Raw genomic sequence first — 15654 nt, forward strand, 5'->3', positions numbered from 1 at the left:
CTGCATTAACATATACATGGGCAAGTTAATGGCTCATCAGTGACCCACCATGACACAACAATGGGCTCTCGGACTAGAGGGGGGGGGGCTCTTCCCTGCGCAAATTTGCGCAGGCTCAGGAATCCTAGTGTTAAAGGCAGAAATAATAAAATAAAGATTTTGAGTTTTGCCTCAGACCTCAGAACGCGTTCGGCTCTGACCGCAGTCTGTCTGCTCACCTGCTGATGGAAAACAGAACAGCAACACAACCTGCAGCTTTCACATCCGTCAGTCACACAAACGTTAAAGAACATTTAGATCAGCTGTTCTTACATTGAATGTGTTTTTATCCATTTTGTTCTAGTTTTTTGTGCTTTTGGGGAAAAATGTATTTGTTGAAACAGGAAAAGTCTGTTTTCCAAAGGATTATTTGGAGTGTTCATTTTTCATTTCCTATTTTTATTCATTCCCACAGGAAAAACATGAACATAATATATTAAAACAACACAATACATCTTTCACCGCGGAAATGAAAGGAGCAGTTTGAAGAAAACTCATTTTTCTGCCCCTTTAGATAATATAAATACCATAATAATCTGATTTACAAAGGATTATTTAAAAAGTTGTAGAATAAATACAATAAAGTAGAGTAGAATAGAATAGAATAGAACAGAACAGAATAGAATAGAACTGAACAGAAAAGAGTAGAGTAGAATAAAATTGAATTGAACAGACTAAATTAGAATATAAAAGATTAGAGTGGAGTAGAATAGAACAGATTAGAAAAAATGGAAATAGAATAGAAAACAGAGTAGAGTAGAGTTGAATCAAATAGACTAGACTAGAATAGACATAATAGAATAGAATAGAATATAGTAGAGTAGAGTACAATAGAATATCAGATAAAAATGTAAAAAAAATCAAACAAATGTGGACAGATGAAAGGAACGATGTGCAAGAATTCGGGTTTAGGACAGTGTTTTCTTTCATGAAGATACGATCTGTTTGTGAGAAACAGAAAAGATATTTTTGGATTTTCTGCCTCAAAGACAAAACAATGTTTCTGAGAGAAGAAAACTATAAAACAAACATGTTCTGGCTGCTGTTTCTCAGACAATATTCACATATTTCACTCATAGTAGCTGGAGTCTGTTCTTTATCTGAGTGTTTATGTTTTTTTCTAAATCTCCCAAAGGTGAAAATAACTGAATTTTGTTGTTTTTCTCCACCAGTCAGAACAAACAGCTGAGTCTGTGTCTGCCGTTGTCCTGGCAACGCATCCACCAATCACAGCGCAGCGCCTCTCCCGCTGATCGCTGACGTCATGGCGCAGTCAGCTGATCCCGCGGACTGCCTCCGGAAATGTGCCGGTCTTCGCGAGCGCGATAAAACCGGCGGTTTCTGAGGAGAGGTCAGCAGGTAAGTCCGCCGGTCTGCAGCTTCCGCTCACCTGGTCTGGAACTGGTTCTCCTGCGGGGACTCACTTCCGGTTTCCTCCACACATCGCCTCACACAGACGAGTTTCGGGATGAGTCGGGCTTCCTAATAACTAAAGCGGGGATGGAGGAGAGTGATGAGGAAACGGAAGCGCCGGAGCTCCCGCTGGAGGTGAGACTGTGACGTCACAGTCACCTGGATGCAGAGAAATCCTGTTCCTCTGCTGCACCTTCAAACCACTGAAGGATGTTTGATGGTTTGAGCATGAAGCCTTCATCTGCATTTCCTCCTGTAGATCCTCGTTTACATCCTGAGTTTCCTCCACGCTGCAGACAGGAAGGAGGCCTCGCTCGTCTGCCGCAGCTGGTACAACGCCAGCCAGGACCAGAGCTACCAGGTAACTCACCCCTGAACACCTGCCGGCTTTTCTTTGATGTGCTTTTATTGTTATCTTCTATCTGCAGAGGAAGGTGACCTTCAGCTTCCCAGCGTCAGCCGCATCCCTGGAGCTGGTCCGAGGTCTGAGCAGGAAGTCCCGCTGCAGCCTGAGGATCAGCCAGCTGGACGGCTTCAGCGTCTCCAGATCTCTGCTGCTGGAGGTGCATCCTGCAGATCTGAAGTCCTCTGAAGCAGAGGAGATTATCATGCTTCTAAAGGACGTAAACAATCTGGGAACAGGAAGTAACGTGAACATGCTGATGTTACAGACACTGTAGGGAGATTCAGGCGTTAAAACACCGACTGCTGCAGACGTGAGTCATGAATGTTTGAGATCTGCAGCAATAAAACCTCAGAGACCAGTTCAAAGTCTGATGTTCCAGAGTTTGAGTTCAGCTGATAGTGAGATTCTGCTCTGTGATGATCTCATTACAGCACAGGTGTCAAAGTCAAGGCCCGGGGGCCGGATCCGGCCCTCCAGATCATTTTATTGTATTGTTATTAATGACCCGATGTTATCTTGGACTCATTTTTTAACTTGTATAATTTTGATAAAATAAATTTTTATGGAGAGTAAAATATTGAAAGTTATTTAAGATTTAAGTTGATTTATTCTGGAATAATATTCCTGCATTTTTATTATTCACAATTATGTTAAAAAGTTACAGTTTTAAAAAATTGTCTTTCTGATAGCTTTTTGGACTATTTTGGCATTTAGCTAATATTTTAGCTGGTTATCAACTTCACCATTTTTAGGTATCAGCTTCAACTGTATTTCAGGATATCCGTCCTGCAGGTTGTAAATGACCCCGCCCCCCTCCTCTCCAGGTGGGTCTGCGTTTAGGTCCGAAGGTGGAGAGTTTGGCTCTGCCGGGCAGCAGTGTGACGGAGGCCTCCCTGCTCGGCCTCCTGCCCTGCCTGACCTCCCTGCGGCGGCTGGACCTCAGAGGCCTGGACAGCCTCTTCATGTCCGGAGCCTTCCTCTCCAGGGAGGAGCACAGGCGGCAGGTGAGGTGACCTTCACCTGAGCACGCTCTGCAGCTACGCAGCAATCCGGCTGTTTGATACTGAAAATGTGAAGAAATGTCAAATCGATTTCATTAGAATCTCAGCAGAATTTCAAGACAGAAAACTCAAACCTCTTTTAGCAGCTGTTATTTGTGTTTAAAACGTTTAAAAATAAAAAATATTTTTAAAATAGTTGAAACAAAATTACAAATAAAAGCCTGACCAAGTCAAACTTTTATTTTCATTTCATCATTAGTTACAAAATTTAGAGTATTTGGGCCATTTTACAACCAAAACATTGTAATTTTAACTTTAAAGTCACAAATTTATGATAAAAAACTGTAACTGTTAGATTATGAGAATAAATTAGTATATTTATGACTTTAATTTCATAGGCTAAATTTGTGATTTTTTTTTTTTCTTGTAAATTTACGTGTTTTAAGTTGTAAATTTATGACTAATTTACAATTTATATTTATAATAAATAATACAATTGATAAAAGTTGTAAATCTACAACTTTAAAAGGTGCAAAAAAAGACATTAATATACGAGAAAAAACACCAAAGTTTTGTTTATTGTTTATTAGAAACGTGGAGTATTTCATGAAGCTTTAATTCCGGTTAGATTTCAAAAATAAATAAATTCTGAATCTTTTGGTGACTCAAAATCAAATCAGGATGTTTCCAGAGTTCTGTGTCGTAAAAACAGAGTTTCATATGTAAAATCAGGAGCTCAGAGACGCACGTTTGCAGGAACAACTTTATTCTGCCCTTTTCATTCTCGTACCCAGAAGTCTGTTTGTTACGTCATGTGACTGTCATGAGGACAATCAGCAGCAAACGGGAATGAAAACACAAACGTTCCTCCTCCAAACAAAACTTCCCTTTCAACACAAAACAATAAAGTTTCTGTGATACTTCCTGTACAGACTCGGAGATCTTCCATGGAGGAAGACATGACTGGAAGAGAACATCAGCAGGATCTGGATGTCTGCATCAACAGGAACTAAAACACGAATAAAATGTGAATCAATCAAAGAAGCTTCTAAACATTTGTAACGTTATCAATAAGATTCAGATTATCAGTTCAGATCCAAGACGCTTTGACCAAAATGAGTTTAGTCGGTCTGCTGAACAGAACGTACGCTTGCTGGACTGTGTGCTCACATCCACTTAAATCTTAAATTTAATCTTAATCTTAAACTTACGACTGTTTTCTTGTAAATTCACAACTTTTTTTTTGTAAATTTAATACCTTTTTTCTTATAAATTTTTTTTTTTTTTTTTTAAATGTACTTCTTTTTTCTCGTAAAATTTCTACCTTTCTTCCCTGATAAATTTAAGAACATTTTTATCTAAATTTACTAAGTTTTTTTCTCGTAAATTTACGACTTTTTTTCTCATAAAATATATATTCTTTTACTTGTAAATTTACTACCTTTTTCCTCGTAAAGAAAAAATGTAAATTTACGATACTAAATTCACGAAAACATATTTTTAAATTCATTTTTACTATTTTCCTTGTAAATGTAATTTTTTTCTCATAAATTACAGATTGTTTTTGTAAATATAAATTTTTCGTAAATTTACAACCTTTTTTTCCCATAAATTAAAATTTTTTACATAAATTTACGACATTTCTCTCATAAATTTTACAACATTAAGTCTTGCAAGTTTACAAGGAAAAAGTCGTAAACGTGTGAGATTTAAAGTTGTTCATTTATTACTTTCAATCTTGTAATGTACTTTTCTTCTTTTTTATTTTTTTTATTAGTTGCCCTTATACTTTGTCGTACAAAAATATTAGTTTTGCATTTTTTGTAAAAATATGAAACTCCAAATATAATTAAATTCAGCCCCTCAGGTGCTAAGGTGTACTAAGTGTACTAGGTGTACTAAGTGTACTAGGTGTACTAGGTGTACTAGGTGTACTAGGTGTACTAGGTGAACTAGGTGTACTAGGTGTACTAGGTGAACTAGGTGTACTAGGTGTACTAAGTGTACTAGGTGTACTAGGTGTACTAGGTGTACTAGGTAAACTAGATGTACTAGGTGTACTAGGTGTACTAAGTGTACTAAGTGTACTAAGTGTTCTAAGTGTACTAAGTGTACTAGGTGTACTAAGTGTACTAAGTGTACTAAGTGTACTAGGTGTACTAGGTGTACTAAGTGTACTAAGTGTACTAAGTGTACTAAGTGTACTAAGTGTACTAGGTGTACTAGGTGTACTAGGTGTACTAGGTGTACTAGGTGTACTAAGTGTACTAGGTGTACTAGGTGTACTAGGTGAACTAGGTGTACTAGGTGAACTAGGTGTACTAGGTAAACTAGATGTACTAGGTGTACTAGGTGAACTAGGTGTACTAAGTGTACTAGGTGTACTAGGTGTACTAAGTGTACAAGGTGAACTAGGTGTACTAAGTGTACTAGGTGAGCTAGGTGAACTAGGTGTACTAGGTGTACTAAGTGTACTAGGTGAACTAGGTGTATTAAGTGTACTAGATAAACTAGATGTACTAGGTGTACTAGGTGTACTAGGTGAACAAGGTGTACTAAGTGTACTAGGTGAACTAGGTGTACTAGGTGTACTAGAAGGGTGCTAATTGTGAGTGTGTGAACTTTCCGCTCAAGTGTCGTGTAAACCTCCAGGTCCTTCCGTCCAGCGTGGCTCCAGGATAGAACACGTTTACTGCGTCCGGTTTGCCCGTGTCCTCGTAGCAGGTGTGACCTACTCTCCTTGCTGCAGGTCGGGTCGGCTCTGTGCGGTCTGGAGGAGCTGGATCTGTCCGACCTGCGCTACCTCTCCGACCTGACCTTCACTCGCCTCACGGGCTGCACGCCGCGCCTGCGCCGCCTCTCCCTGGCAGGATGCCACATCGCCTTCGAGTTCGATCCCTACCGAGGGTGCCCGGTGGGGGCGGGGGAGGACTCCTCGGCTCTGCTGTCGCTCCGGAACCTGAAGAGGCTCCTGACCCAGCAGAAGTCCACGCTGGTCGCTCTGGACCTCAGCAGGACCTCCATCACCCCTGAGTCACTGCGCGCCATCGCTCAGGTGGACCAGCGGATCTCGTCTGCGGCGTGTCGGCCTCTTCAGGAACATCTAAATGAAAATGTTTGGTTTTCAGGTGCAGGATTTGAAGCTGGAGGAACTCTTCCTGCAGGGCTGTAAGGAGCTGACCGACTATTCTGTGGAGATTCTGGTGAAGCACCAGCCGGGCCTTCTTCAGCTGGACATCAGTGAGTGCATGGAGCTGACCAGCAGGTCGGTGGAGGCCGTGGCCCGCGGCCTCAAGTCGCTGTCGCATCTGTCTCTGTCTCACGACTGGAGAATAACCGAAAAAGGTAAAACTGGATTTGATCTTTACTGCTTTGTCAGACACGTGTCCAGTCTGGTCACAGCAGAGAAGAAGTCACTTCAGACGTGCCCAACACTGCCCCCTTGTGGTGGTACATTCAGAGGGGTTACAGTTTATTTCACATTTTTAAGATTTCTTTGTTTCAAATTAAAAATCATTTTTTCAAATATGTCCCGTTAAGTTTACAATGTTTACATTTGGAATTGAAAGTTTAAAATTTTTCATTTCCTCTTAAATTTAAAATACATTATTTTCTATTTTTTCATTTTATTTTATACATTTTCAATATTACCTATAAATTTACAATGTGTGCTTTTGTTTTTTTTAAGTGGTCAATATTTCTTTAGAGTTTAAAATATATAAATGTTTTTTTTATAATTTATTATTTTTATTTTTTCTATTTTTCCTTCAGGTTAACAATGTGTATTTCTGAGTTTAAGACATTTCATTTAAAAAAATGTTTGCATTTAAAATGTATATTTTTTTCATTTACAATTTTATTTTCAAAATTCTAAATATTTCCTTCAGGTTTACAACATGTAATTTGATACTAGTTTCTTTAAAAGTTCTTTAAAAATTTGCCTCCGAGTTGTGGAGTAACCCCGCCCCTCTTCCCCTCCCCTCAGAGCTCGCCCAGCGTCTTTTCTTTGTAACAACAGGATCTTTTTCTTACTGCATTTTTCCGTCTGCTCCTGATTCACAACAATTAGAATAAATAAACCTCAGAAATTCAACGACGAGCTTCGTTTTCTTCATAAACCATCAGAACATCCTACAGAGCATAAAAACTGTATTTTTTATTCTTTAATGAAAAAAGTCTTTTAAAATGAAATCTTTTGTGGAATTCTGTTTTGCGTTCTGCATCAAAGACGCTCCTGGTCTCCACAGGACTGGCTGACCTGCTGGTTCTGCCGGGCCTGAAGGTTCTGGATCTGTCCCAGTGTCTGAACATCAGCGGAGCCGAGATCGTGTCGGGCCTGAAGAGGTCCAGCACCTCAAGAGCGCCGCTGGAAACGCTCAACTTCAGGAGCTGCACCTACATCAAGGTGGGAGCGTGCGCTTGTGCTCGCCGTGGACGAACGCTGAGCCGCCTCCTCCTTCCTGGTTCTGCAGGATCTGGCCGTTTTCTCTCTGGCTCAGCTCCTCGGGAGTCGTCTCCGTGAGCTGGACCTGACGTCCTGCGTCAACGTGACCGACCTGTCCGTGTGCGCCATCGCCACCTACCTGCAGAGGCTGCTGGTTCTGCGGCTGGGCTGGTGTAAGGAGGTCACAGACTGGGGGCTGCTGGGGCTGCTGCAGGACGCCGAGTGTGAGCTCCACAACGACACGGTGAGAAGATCACTTCCTGTCAGCGCTGCTGCCGACAGGAAGTGAGGCGGAAGATTCTGAGGCCAAATCAGGATCGGCTTAAACTGAATGAAAACCAGTTTGTAAATTTGAAAACAGTTTTAAACTTGGACATGCACATTGGACACTTAACAAATAAATAAATAAATAAATATTGAAAATAAAAAATAAATACATTTTAAACTTGCATTAAAAAACTGTAAAGCTAAAACTGTTTCCAAATGAATATAAAATGTTTTTTCAGCTTTTGGTTTTGTTTCTCCTCCTCTTCACTTTCAGCCAATTTCCCGCTTAATTTTTGTTTTCATTGTTGATGTGGGGGCGGGGCTTTGAGCCCATTGGCTGCTGGGACATGATTGGCATCATTTCCTGCTGTGTCGCTTCGGCTACGATGGACCAAACGTTGTTCGGAGATGACATCACTCAGTCACATGATGACGGTCATGAACCGGGAGCCAATAGGATCAAAGTCTGGACTGAAACTAGATTTAAGGCTGACGGAGAAAAACAGAAAAACGAAAACTGAAAACACGAAACAGCAGGAGTGACACACAAACATTATGTTTCATTTTCTAACTGTCATTTGTTTTAATCAAGTTCAAATTTACAGTTTTTTTTTCTTTTTCACATTTATTTTATGCTTAAAATATATTTCCATTTTTACAATTTGTTTTTTAAATATTTTCTTTAAGTTTACAATATTTAAGCTTGGAAATAGAACTAAAATTTGTATTTATTTCCTCTTAAATGTAAAATATATTATTCTCTAATTTACAGTTTTATTTTTTACATTTTTAATATTCCTTTTAAATTTACAATGTGTGCTTTTGTTTTTTTTCAAGTTGTCAATACTTCTTTAAAGTTTAAAATATATAAATGTTTTTATTCGTAATTTTTCAATATTTCCTTCAGGTTTACAATTTGTATTTATGAGTTTAAGACTGTCTCTTATTTTAACTTTCAATATTTTTTTAACATTTAATTTTCAAAATTCTAAATATTTCCTTCAGGTTTACAATATATACTTTCTAATTTGATACCGGTTTCTTTTTTTAATTTACTTTTTTTCCCCCAAATTTATAATTTTAATTTTGAATTTTCAAATTTTCTTCCAAGTTTCCATTGTGTTCTTTTGAGTTTAAGACTCTCTTGAAATTTACTTTTTTTCTCCACATTTTCAATATTTCTAAGAGTTCAAATATTTCCTTTAAATTTAGAATATGTGATACTGAATTTGATACGACACTGAAAAAAAAACTAATAAGATTTACTTAAGAAAATCCTCGTAACAATTTGCACTAACAATTATTGATTACATTTTACTGCATTTATGAATATAAAAACTACCAACAACAATCTAGTAAAATTTACTTACGTCCACAAGTAATATTATTATCAAATCTTAAGTAAACAGAGCAAACATAAATTTCTCTAATAAAATTTACATAATAGTAATGAATGCTCCAACGGTAATTACAACAATTTAAAAAGTAGATCTTACTAATAAACAATAGAACAATTTGATTATATAAAAAATAAGTAAACTTAACTTCTTCACTAGAAAAATCTATGTATTTGCATAATATTTGAATTATGATGTAAATATTATGAGGAATAATTAAGTATATATTACTGATGCAAAAAGTTGTTATTTTTTTGTTTTTTGTTTGTTATTGTTTTTTGAAACTATAGTTTCAAATTAGTTTTTTCCAAGTTGTCAAACTTTCTTAAAATGTACTTTACTTCAGTATTCCATTTTGTACTTCAGTCTTTAAATTTACTTTTTTCAAATTTTCAATGTTTTTATTGCTTCTAAAATAGATTTTTTTTTTATTTAAAAATGTATTTTCAAAAATTACAATATTCCTTTAATGTTTATTTTGAGTTTTAAGACTCTTACATTTTTTTTCAATTTTTCTTTTACCTTTAAAATGTATATTTTTGTAATTTATAATTTTATTTTCAAAATGTTCAATATTTCCTTCAGGTTTACAATATGTAACTTTGTATTTGAGATTAGTTTCAAATGATATTTTTTTAAGTTATCAAACTTTCTTACATTTTTTTGCACATTTTCAATATTTCTATTGCATCTTAAATAGTTTTATTTTGTCATTTAAAAATGTATTTTCAAAAATGTCAATATTCCTTCATTGTTTACTTTGGACTGTTTTATTTTTTCACATTTTCAGTATTTCTATTGGATCTAAAATACATTTTTTAAATATCTAACTTTTTAAATATTGTTTTGAGTAATTCTCAGTTTTCAAACGTATTTTAACTTCATTTGAAGCTGATCCTGGTCCTGACCTTCACACAGACATAACGCTCACGTCTGGGTTCCTCAGGGGGATAACGGGCCGCGCTTCACCCGGACGTTTGGTAACATGGGCTTCTTCAAACCTCCTCGGATGCCGTTTGAGGACAAACCCAAGCTGGTCACGCAGGTCGACCTGCAGCAGTTCACAGAGCAGGCCGGGGCTTCGCTCTTGGCCCTGAGGAGGCTGCAGGAGCTGGACCTCTCCGCCTGCATGAAGCTGACCGACAGCAGCGTCACGCAGGTGAGAAGCTCGGCCGAGCTCGGCGCCAGCAGCCGAACACGAACCGTGACGGCCTTCCTTCTCTCCTGAGGTGGTGAAGTACCCCGACCTCCAGCGGCTGGCGCTCTCCATGCTCCCCGACATCACCGACGCCAGCCTGGAGTCCGTGGGACGGCACTGCCGCGGCCTCACCAGCCTGACCCTCAGCCACTGTCCGGGCATCACCGACCGCGGCGTGGCTCAGGCGGCGCCGCACCTGCAGCGGCTGCAGCACCTCCACCTGTCCGGCTGCAGTAACATCACCGACAGGTGGGTGGCGCGCGTCCTCGTGAGCGCCGGCGTTCCAGAGCAGCCGCTTGACTCCGCCTCTCCCACGCAGATCCCTGCAGCTTCTGATGCAGCACTGCAAGCGCCTGAAGACCGTCGACGTCTCCAGGTGTAAAAACGTTTCCATGGCGACCGTAGAGCTCCTGCACGCTAACCTGCCGTTTTTGGAGAATGTTCACTACAAACTCGTAGGTGCTGATCTCTCCCTGACCGACTGACTGAGGTTTAGGTCGGACAGACGCTGAGCTTCAGTCACCGGACGCTTCAGAGGAAACGGTTTGAAACAGAAACGTTTACGTCAGCTAACGCGTTTATTTCATTTAGGAAAACACGGATGAGGGAATGTCATCCTTCCTGTTTAGTCTTAGAAACTTAATTTATTTAATTTTTTAAATATTGCTGAATATTTAATACGTTTGACGTAGATTTGTTATCTAAACAAGTAAAAACATTTGTTTTTACTTAAAACAGATTCTGGTTTTTACAGAATTTAACATTTTTGAGAAAAATTAAAAGTTGAGTGAATGTATTTTGCACAGAAGTGTCATGACTGGAAGAACTTCAAAAGAGAAATGAACAATTGTTAATAATAAATATAACATAACTTTTATTCATTTGTCCCATAATTCCTTCACATCTTTGTAACATTTGCAGACTTTTATTATATTGAGCTCCTTTAAAAAAGGAAGTTTTGTACCAAATCCATGGAGTTTACTGCAATAAAAAGTGGCTGTACAATATTTCTGATTGACTTTATTTTAAATCATAAAACTATTTTTCAATCATCTTTTTGTTGGATCTTTATATAGATATCTTTTTTTATTTTAACTTGAGTACAACATGCTTCCATCATCCACCAATAGTGTCGTCTGGATTGACCTACAAACAAAGTTTGTACTCATCGATATTTAATACTTCTACGTTATGTGTATAGATAAAGTCAATGCTTTAAAAAAAAAAAAGTATTTTTTCATAAATAAAATTCAGACTGAAGTGTTTTTGTTCAAATAAGATTAGGTCTACATTTCTCTGTTATAAAATCTGACATAGAACTACATTTACAATTATTGTTTTGTTTTAGTGAGACAATAATCCTCAAATGAAGCTAAATAAATAAAATATTTGCTTGGAAATGCATGAATTATCTTCCATAGAAACATTTGGCCTGTAGAGTCCAGATTTGACTGGTAGACTTTGTTACCGGCCACCTCGGCTAATAACTAGGAAAGTGAGTTTGAAGCCGCTCCTGTGACAGAAACTCGCAGCATCACCTGCAGCTTTAATCAAACTCTTTATTTGTGCCACTTCACACAGTCGTGATTCAAAGAGTCCCGACCCAGAAGGCTTTGGGGATGAAGACGTCGACATGAATGGAAGCAGAGATTCCTGTCAGTTCAGTGACGGCCGTGCAGCACGTACCACAGCAGCATCACGTTCTATAGATTTACACACGTACAAAACTTGTTATAAAGCATCACATTTGAAATATTTGATTGTGAAACCAAACCAGAGACATGATGGAGTCAAACATCTCCTCCAGCTTCTCTGCTGCAGTTTGATGAAAGTGTCGATCAAACTTTGTACCGTTCAGTGAAACGTTCTAGTTCGGGGGTCTGCAGCCTCACATGCAGCTCTGTTATTCCTCTCTCTGGCTGTGAAGGAAACTTCAGACTTTAATTAATTAACCAGTGAAGTTATGTTTAGATTTTGACATGTCAGATATTCCTGACTGATCAAAATGATGGTAAAAGGTTCAATTGTCAAAGTATGAATGATGGACATACATGTGAGCGCTTTGAGCGCCTGGAAAAGAATATATTATTATTATTATTATTAAAGTGGTTTATCATCAGAGTGACGTCATCTTATTGTATTTACATGTAAAGATTTTAAAATCATTTGGATTCTACACTAATGTTGTGTTTTTATTTACTAGTACAAGAAAAACGTTTGTGTTATGAAGGAACACATCAGTTATAGTAATAGAAAGTTTCTTTTTAACCAGAAGAGTTCCATTTCCTGTGATATTGTTAGAGTGAAAGCTTTCTGCTGAAAGAAGTCGCTGAAGATGCTGAAGCTTTTTGATGAAAATAGTGACGCAGTTTACTTTAATTATTGAAAATGCAAAAGCTGTTTACAAAATGTTAAATTTGCTAAAAGACTGAACATTTTATTAAAGAACTATGAAGAGTGCTGAAGATGACCTACATTTATGAAACATTTGTAGTAAAATTGCTTTAAAAAAATCACTAATACATGTCAGTTTTGCAAAATTGTTTCATGTGTTTCTTAAATATGAGCTAAAGTCCAAATTACCCCAAAACACTTTAATAGACTCTAAATTAGCCAAAAAAAAAGCTAGCTCGTTATTTAAATACTATATAATCTCAAAAATAACTTAAAATTCTTCAGTTGATAGCAAAGTATGATGTTAGCATGCAGCTAAAATATCAGCTAAACTCCATTTTTTTAAAATTACCATAAAGATGAAAACATATCCCATGAATAAATTTAAAGATTTTTTATTAATCTACTTAAAAAAATTAAATTTGAAGTCTCTCATTCATTTCCTGTGGGGAATATTTTGCTCAATATTTCAAAAACTATAAAGTTTCTAAATACCAAAAATACAAAATAGTAATGTCCTGAAGGAGCTGAACGTTTTGATAATATAAAAACACAGAAAGGAGCAGGAGAATCACTGACTAAACAATGACATTATTAAAGTCAATCTGCTGCAGCTGAAGGATCTGATTAAACACAGGAAGTGTTTTATTTTGAAAGGAACTTGAATGTGCTGCTGTCAAAAGTGAAAGGAGTTAAATTTTTTATATATAGAAAAACTCAATTGTAGAACATTTCAAAGCTATACTTTATAAATGAAGGTTTAATGGCCTCAGAAACATAAAGAATATTTTTCTAACTTTGAGTTTCGCTCCATAAGAATCTGGACCGAATGGTTCTTTGAGAGCTGCAGGTTGCAGACCCCTGTTCTAGTTAATGCCCATCATAAAAGGGCAAAGATTCAAACTCAGATTCAAATAAACGTATAAAATATTTGAAACACAATAAAGTACCAGTACCAGTATTCGCTGGGCTGAATGATGTTTCTGGACCGAGGAGGTTCAAATCTCAGACGACAGTCGGCCTGCAGGGGGCGCTAGACTCCCCCAGGAAAATAAACTAGGCTTGTTTATCTCAGTTACATCAAACAGGTGCATGAATGCACGTCAGGGCAAACGTCGCCACACAAACACGCCGTATTTACACAGTCACTCGTCCTGGCTCCGCCCCCTCGCCGCTCTACTGCTCCGTCTGGCTGAAGTCGTAGCAGAAGTTGTAGTTGCTCGGAGGTTTGGGAACGGCGGGAGCGCTGTCAGGGATGGGAATGTTCTCCAGGTCCAGGAGGCGGAGCTTGATCTCCATGGACAGGAGGATCTCCAGCTCGCTGCGCATGGCTTCGCTGCTCATCTCCCGACCCAGGAGGACGCTCAGCCCGTCCGTCCACAGGCAGAACTGACGGACAGGACCGCTCATGGTTACAAGTGGATTTACAAACAAAACGTGTTTTATGAAGAAATTCAGTCATTCTCTCTTTTATGACGACCTTTCAAAATAAAAGCCTAAATGAACTCACGTCCGTCCTGGAGGGAGCGATGAAGTTCAGGCTGTGCTCCACATCATTTGTGATGCTGAAGGCCAGATCCAGAACCTCCTACACCAGAGAGGCAGGCGGCGGGTCAGTGCAGGAAGTCAGGAGGAAACAGAAGAAAGAAGCGTCCTGACCTTGTTCTGTTTGCCTTTGTTCTCCTTCATGTGAGGACAGTCTTTCCCCATCAGCAAGCCTTTGATATCTGCCACTGGAACTGGAGGAGGAGAGCAGAGCCGTCAGCGGGAGACGAGGTCGAGTTTGGGGAGAAAACCTGTTTGAGGTTTGGATCTGATGGATGTGAATGTTAACATGTTTACAGGTCAAAGAGAACCTAAACTAAGAAATGAGACATCAGAGTTTAATGAACGTCTGGACTCCTGATACGTTCATCCTGCTGAACTTCTGTTCTCATCTCCTGGAAAACAAACATTCAACAGGAAAACGTTTTCTGGCTAAAATGTAATATGAAGGCAGGATGTCACATTACTCCAAACGATCAGCTGGTATTAATGTAGAAATGTTTGGATTGACAGCAGGTGTTTGGGGTCAAATCAGGATCAGCTTGACGTGAAAGAAAAACAAGACGAAATGTGAAAATAAATTCAACATTTGAAAAAATAACCTTGAAAAATGGAAAGAAATATTTAAGAAATAAATAAATTTGAAACTAGTATAAAAGACTAAAATGGTTACCAATTAAACACAATGTTTTTTGTACTTTTGTCTGAAGGAGTTATTACATAACATAATGATGTTTTATTAATTACACGCGTTAACACATCAACATTCACAGCCCTAAAATATATCAGATTAATCACACTTTAAACACTATTAACCACAATGTTTTACTAGATATATATTTGAAGTGTAATTAGTGAGCACAAAACACATCAACAGTCAGATGAACAGAACTCTAAAGAATTTAATGTCTGCAGTTTTACTCCAAGAACATTCATCACTCAGAGACTCAGGACCGGATGTGTTTACTTTGTTATTAGTTCACGTTTGAAAAACAAAATTACCTCTCGTTGGTCAAAGTAAAGGTTGGAAGTCTTTAATAATAATAATAATAATAAAAACTTCATAAAGCCACTTTTTCGTTTTATTTTGATCTTTTACCGCACCACGATGTCACAAACTTAAATAAAAATATCTCAAACTGAAACTTTCACAGTAATTATTGGGTTAAAAATTATTGGGATTGAAATCGATTAATTAACTACAAGTCACGATCAATAAATCGCACAAAAACGAATCACGTGACAGCTTTAGTCGTGGCATCAGTGTATTCTACAGCGTGTCCAGCTGCATTCTGGGATTGCGTGCCACCTGATGATGTCATCTCTGTTCACACGTATGAACCTCCACATGTTCTCTCTCTGCAGCTCTACTCACTCTTCTCCTGCAGGGTTTCGATCGGCGGGTTCTCAGCGTCCTCGTCCACGTCGCCGTAGTGAAGCATCTTGTGGTTCGGCGACAGGCGGCAAAACCACAGTTTATCTGCAGGGTAAAGAAACGCTCAGAGGGAGGGGCTAGGACATGAACTCGGAGGGAGGGGCTAGGACATGAA

General features: G+C 38.3%; 2 protein-coding genes across 3 annotated transcripts in view; one reads left to right on the forward strand and one right to left on the reverse strand.

The window, feature by feature from the left end:
* The first annotated feature begins 1242 nt into the window (after positions 1 to 1242).
* Positions 1243 to 11172, forward strand: lrrc29 (leucine rich repeat containing 29). 2 transcript variants are annotated; one of them, XM_024281714.2, is made up of 12 exons: positions 1243 to 1398; positions 1496 to 1587; positions 1712 to 1813; positions 1881 to 2015; positions 2683 to 2862; positions 5609 to 5914; positions 5988 to 6204; positions 7107 to 7264; positions 7332 to 7547; positions 9914 to 10126; positions 10206 to 10414; positions 10485 to 11172. In XM_024281714.2, exons 2-12 carry the CDS (start codon positions 1540 to 1542, stop codon positions 10648 to 10650), a joined length of 1950 nt encoding a protein of 649 aa, XP_024137482.1. In that variant the 5' UTR covers positions 1243 to 1398; positions 1496 to 1539; the 3' UTR covers positions 10651 to 11172. The 2 variants fall into 2 exon arrangements, with proteins under 2 accessions (XP_024137482.1, XP_024137481.1); XM_024281713.2 differs by having other exon boundaries at positions 1244 to 1398; positions 10197 to 10414.
* A 2403-nt stretch (positions 11173 to 13575) lies between these two features.
* Positions 13576 to 15654, reverse strand: part of elmo3 (engulfment and cell motility 3) — a 32702-nt gene continuing 30623 nt past the window's right edge. The window contains exons 18-21 of the mRNA XM_024281711.2: positions 15480 to 15584; positions 14219 to 14298; positions 14070 to 14147; positions 13576 to 13948 (exon numbers count right to left, since the gene is read on the reverse strand). Coding sequence (XP_024137479.1) covers positions 13736 to 13948; positions 14070 to 14147; positions 14219 to 14298; positions 15480 to 15584 — 476 coding nt within the window. The 3' untranslated portion in view covers positions 13576 to 13735. The remainder of the gene's footprint in view (positions 13949 to 14069; positions 14148 to 14218; positions 14299 to 15479; positions 15585 to 15654) is intronic.

The sequence above is a fragment of the Oryzias melastigma genome, linkage group LG6 (genome assembly GCF_002922805.2).
Source record: "Oryzias melastigma strain HK-1 linkage group LG6, ASM292280v2, whole genome shotgun sequence".
In the NCBI taxonomy this organism is placed as follows: domain Eukaryota; kingdom Metazoa; phylum Chordata; class Actinopteri; order Beloniformes; family Adrianichthyidae; genus Oryzias; species Oryzias melastigma.

Excerpts from the sequence above, each read along its gene's own strand:
- lrrc29 (XM_024281713.2), top strand. The coding sequence starts at position 1,540 with ATGGAGGAGAGTGATGAGGAAACGGAAGCGCCGGAGCTCCCGCTGGAG. Across the intron at positions 1,814-1,880 it reads GCCAGGACCAGAGCTACCAG|AGGAAGGTGACCTTCAGCTT; the intron begins GTAACTCACCCC and ends TTCTATCTGCAG. Across the intron at positions 6,205-7,106 it reads CTGGAGAATAACCGAAAAAG|GACTGGCTGACCTGCTGGTT; the intron begins GTAAAACTGGAT and ends TGGTCTCCACAG.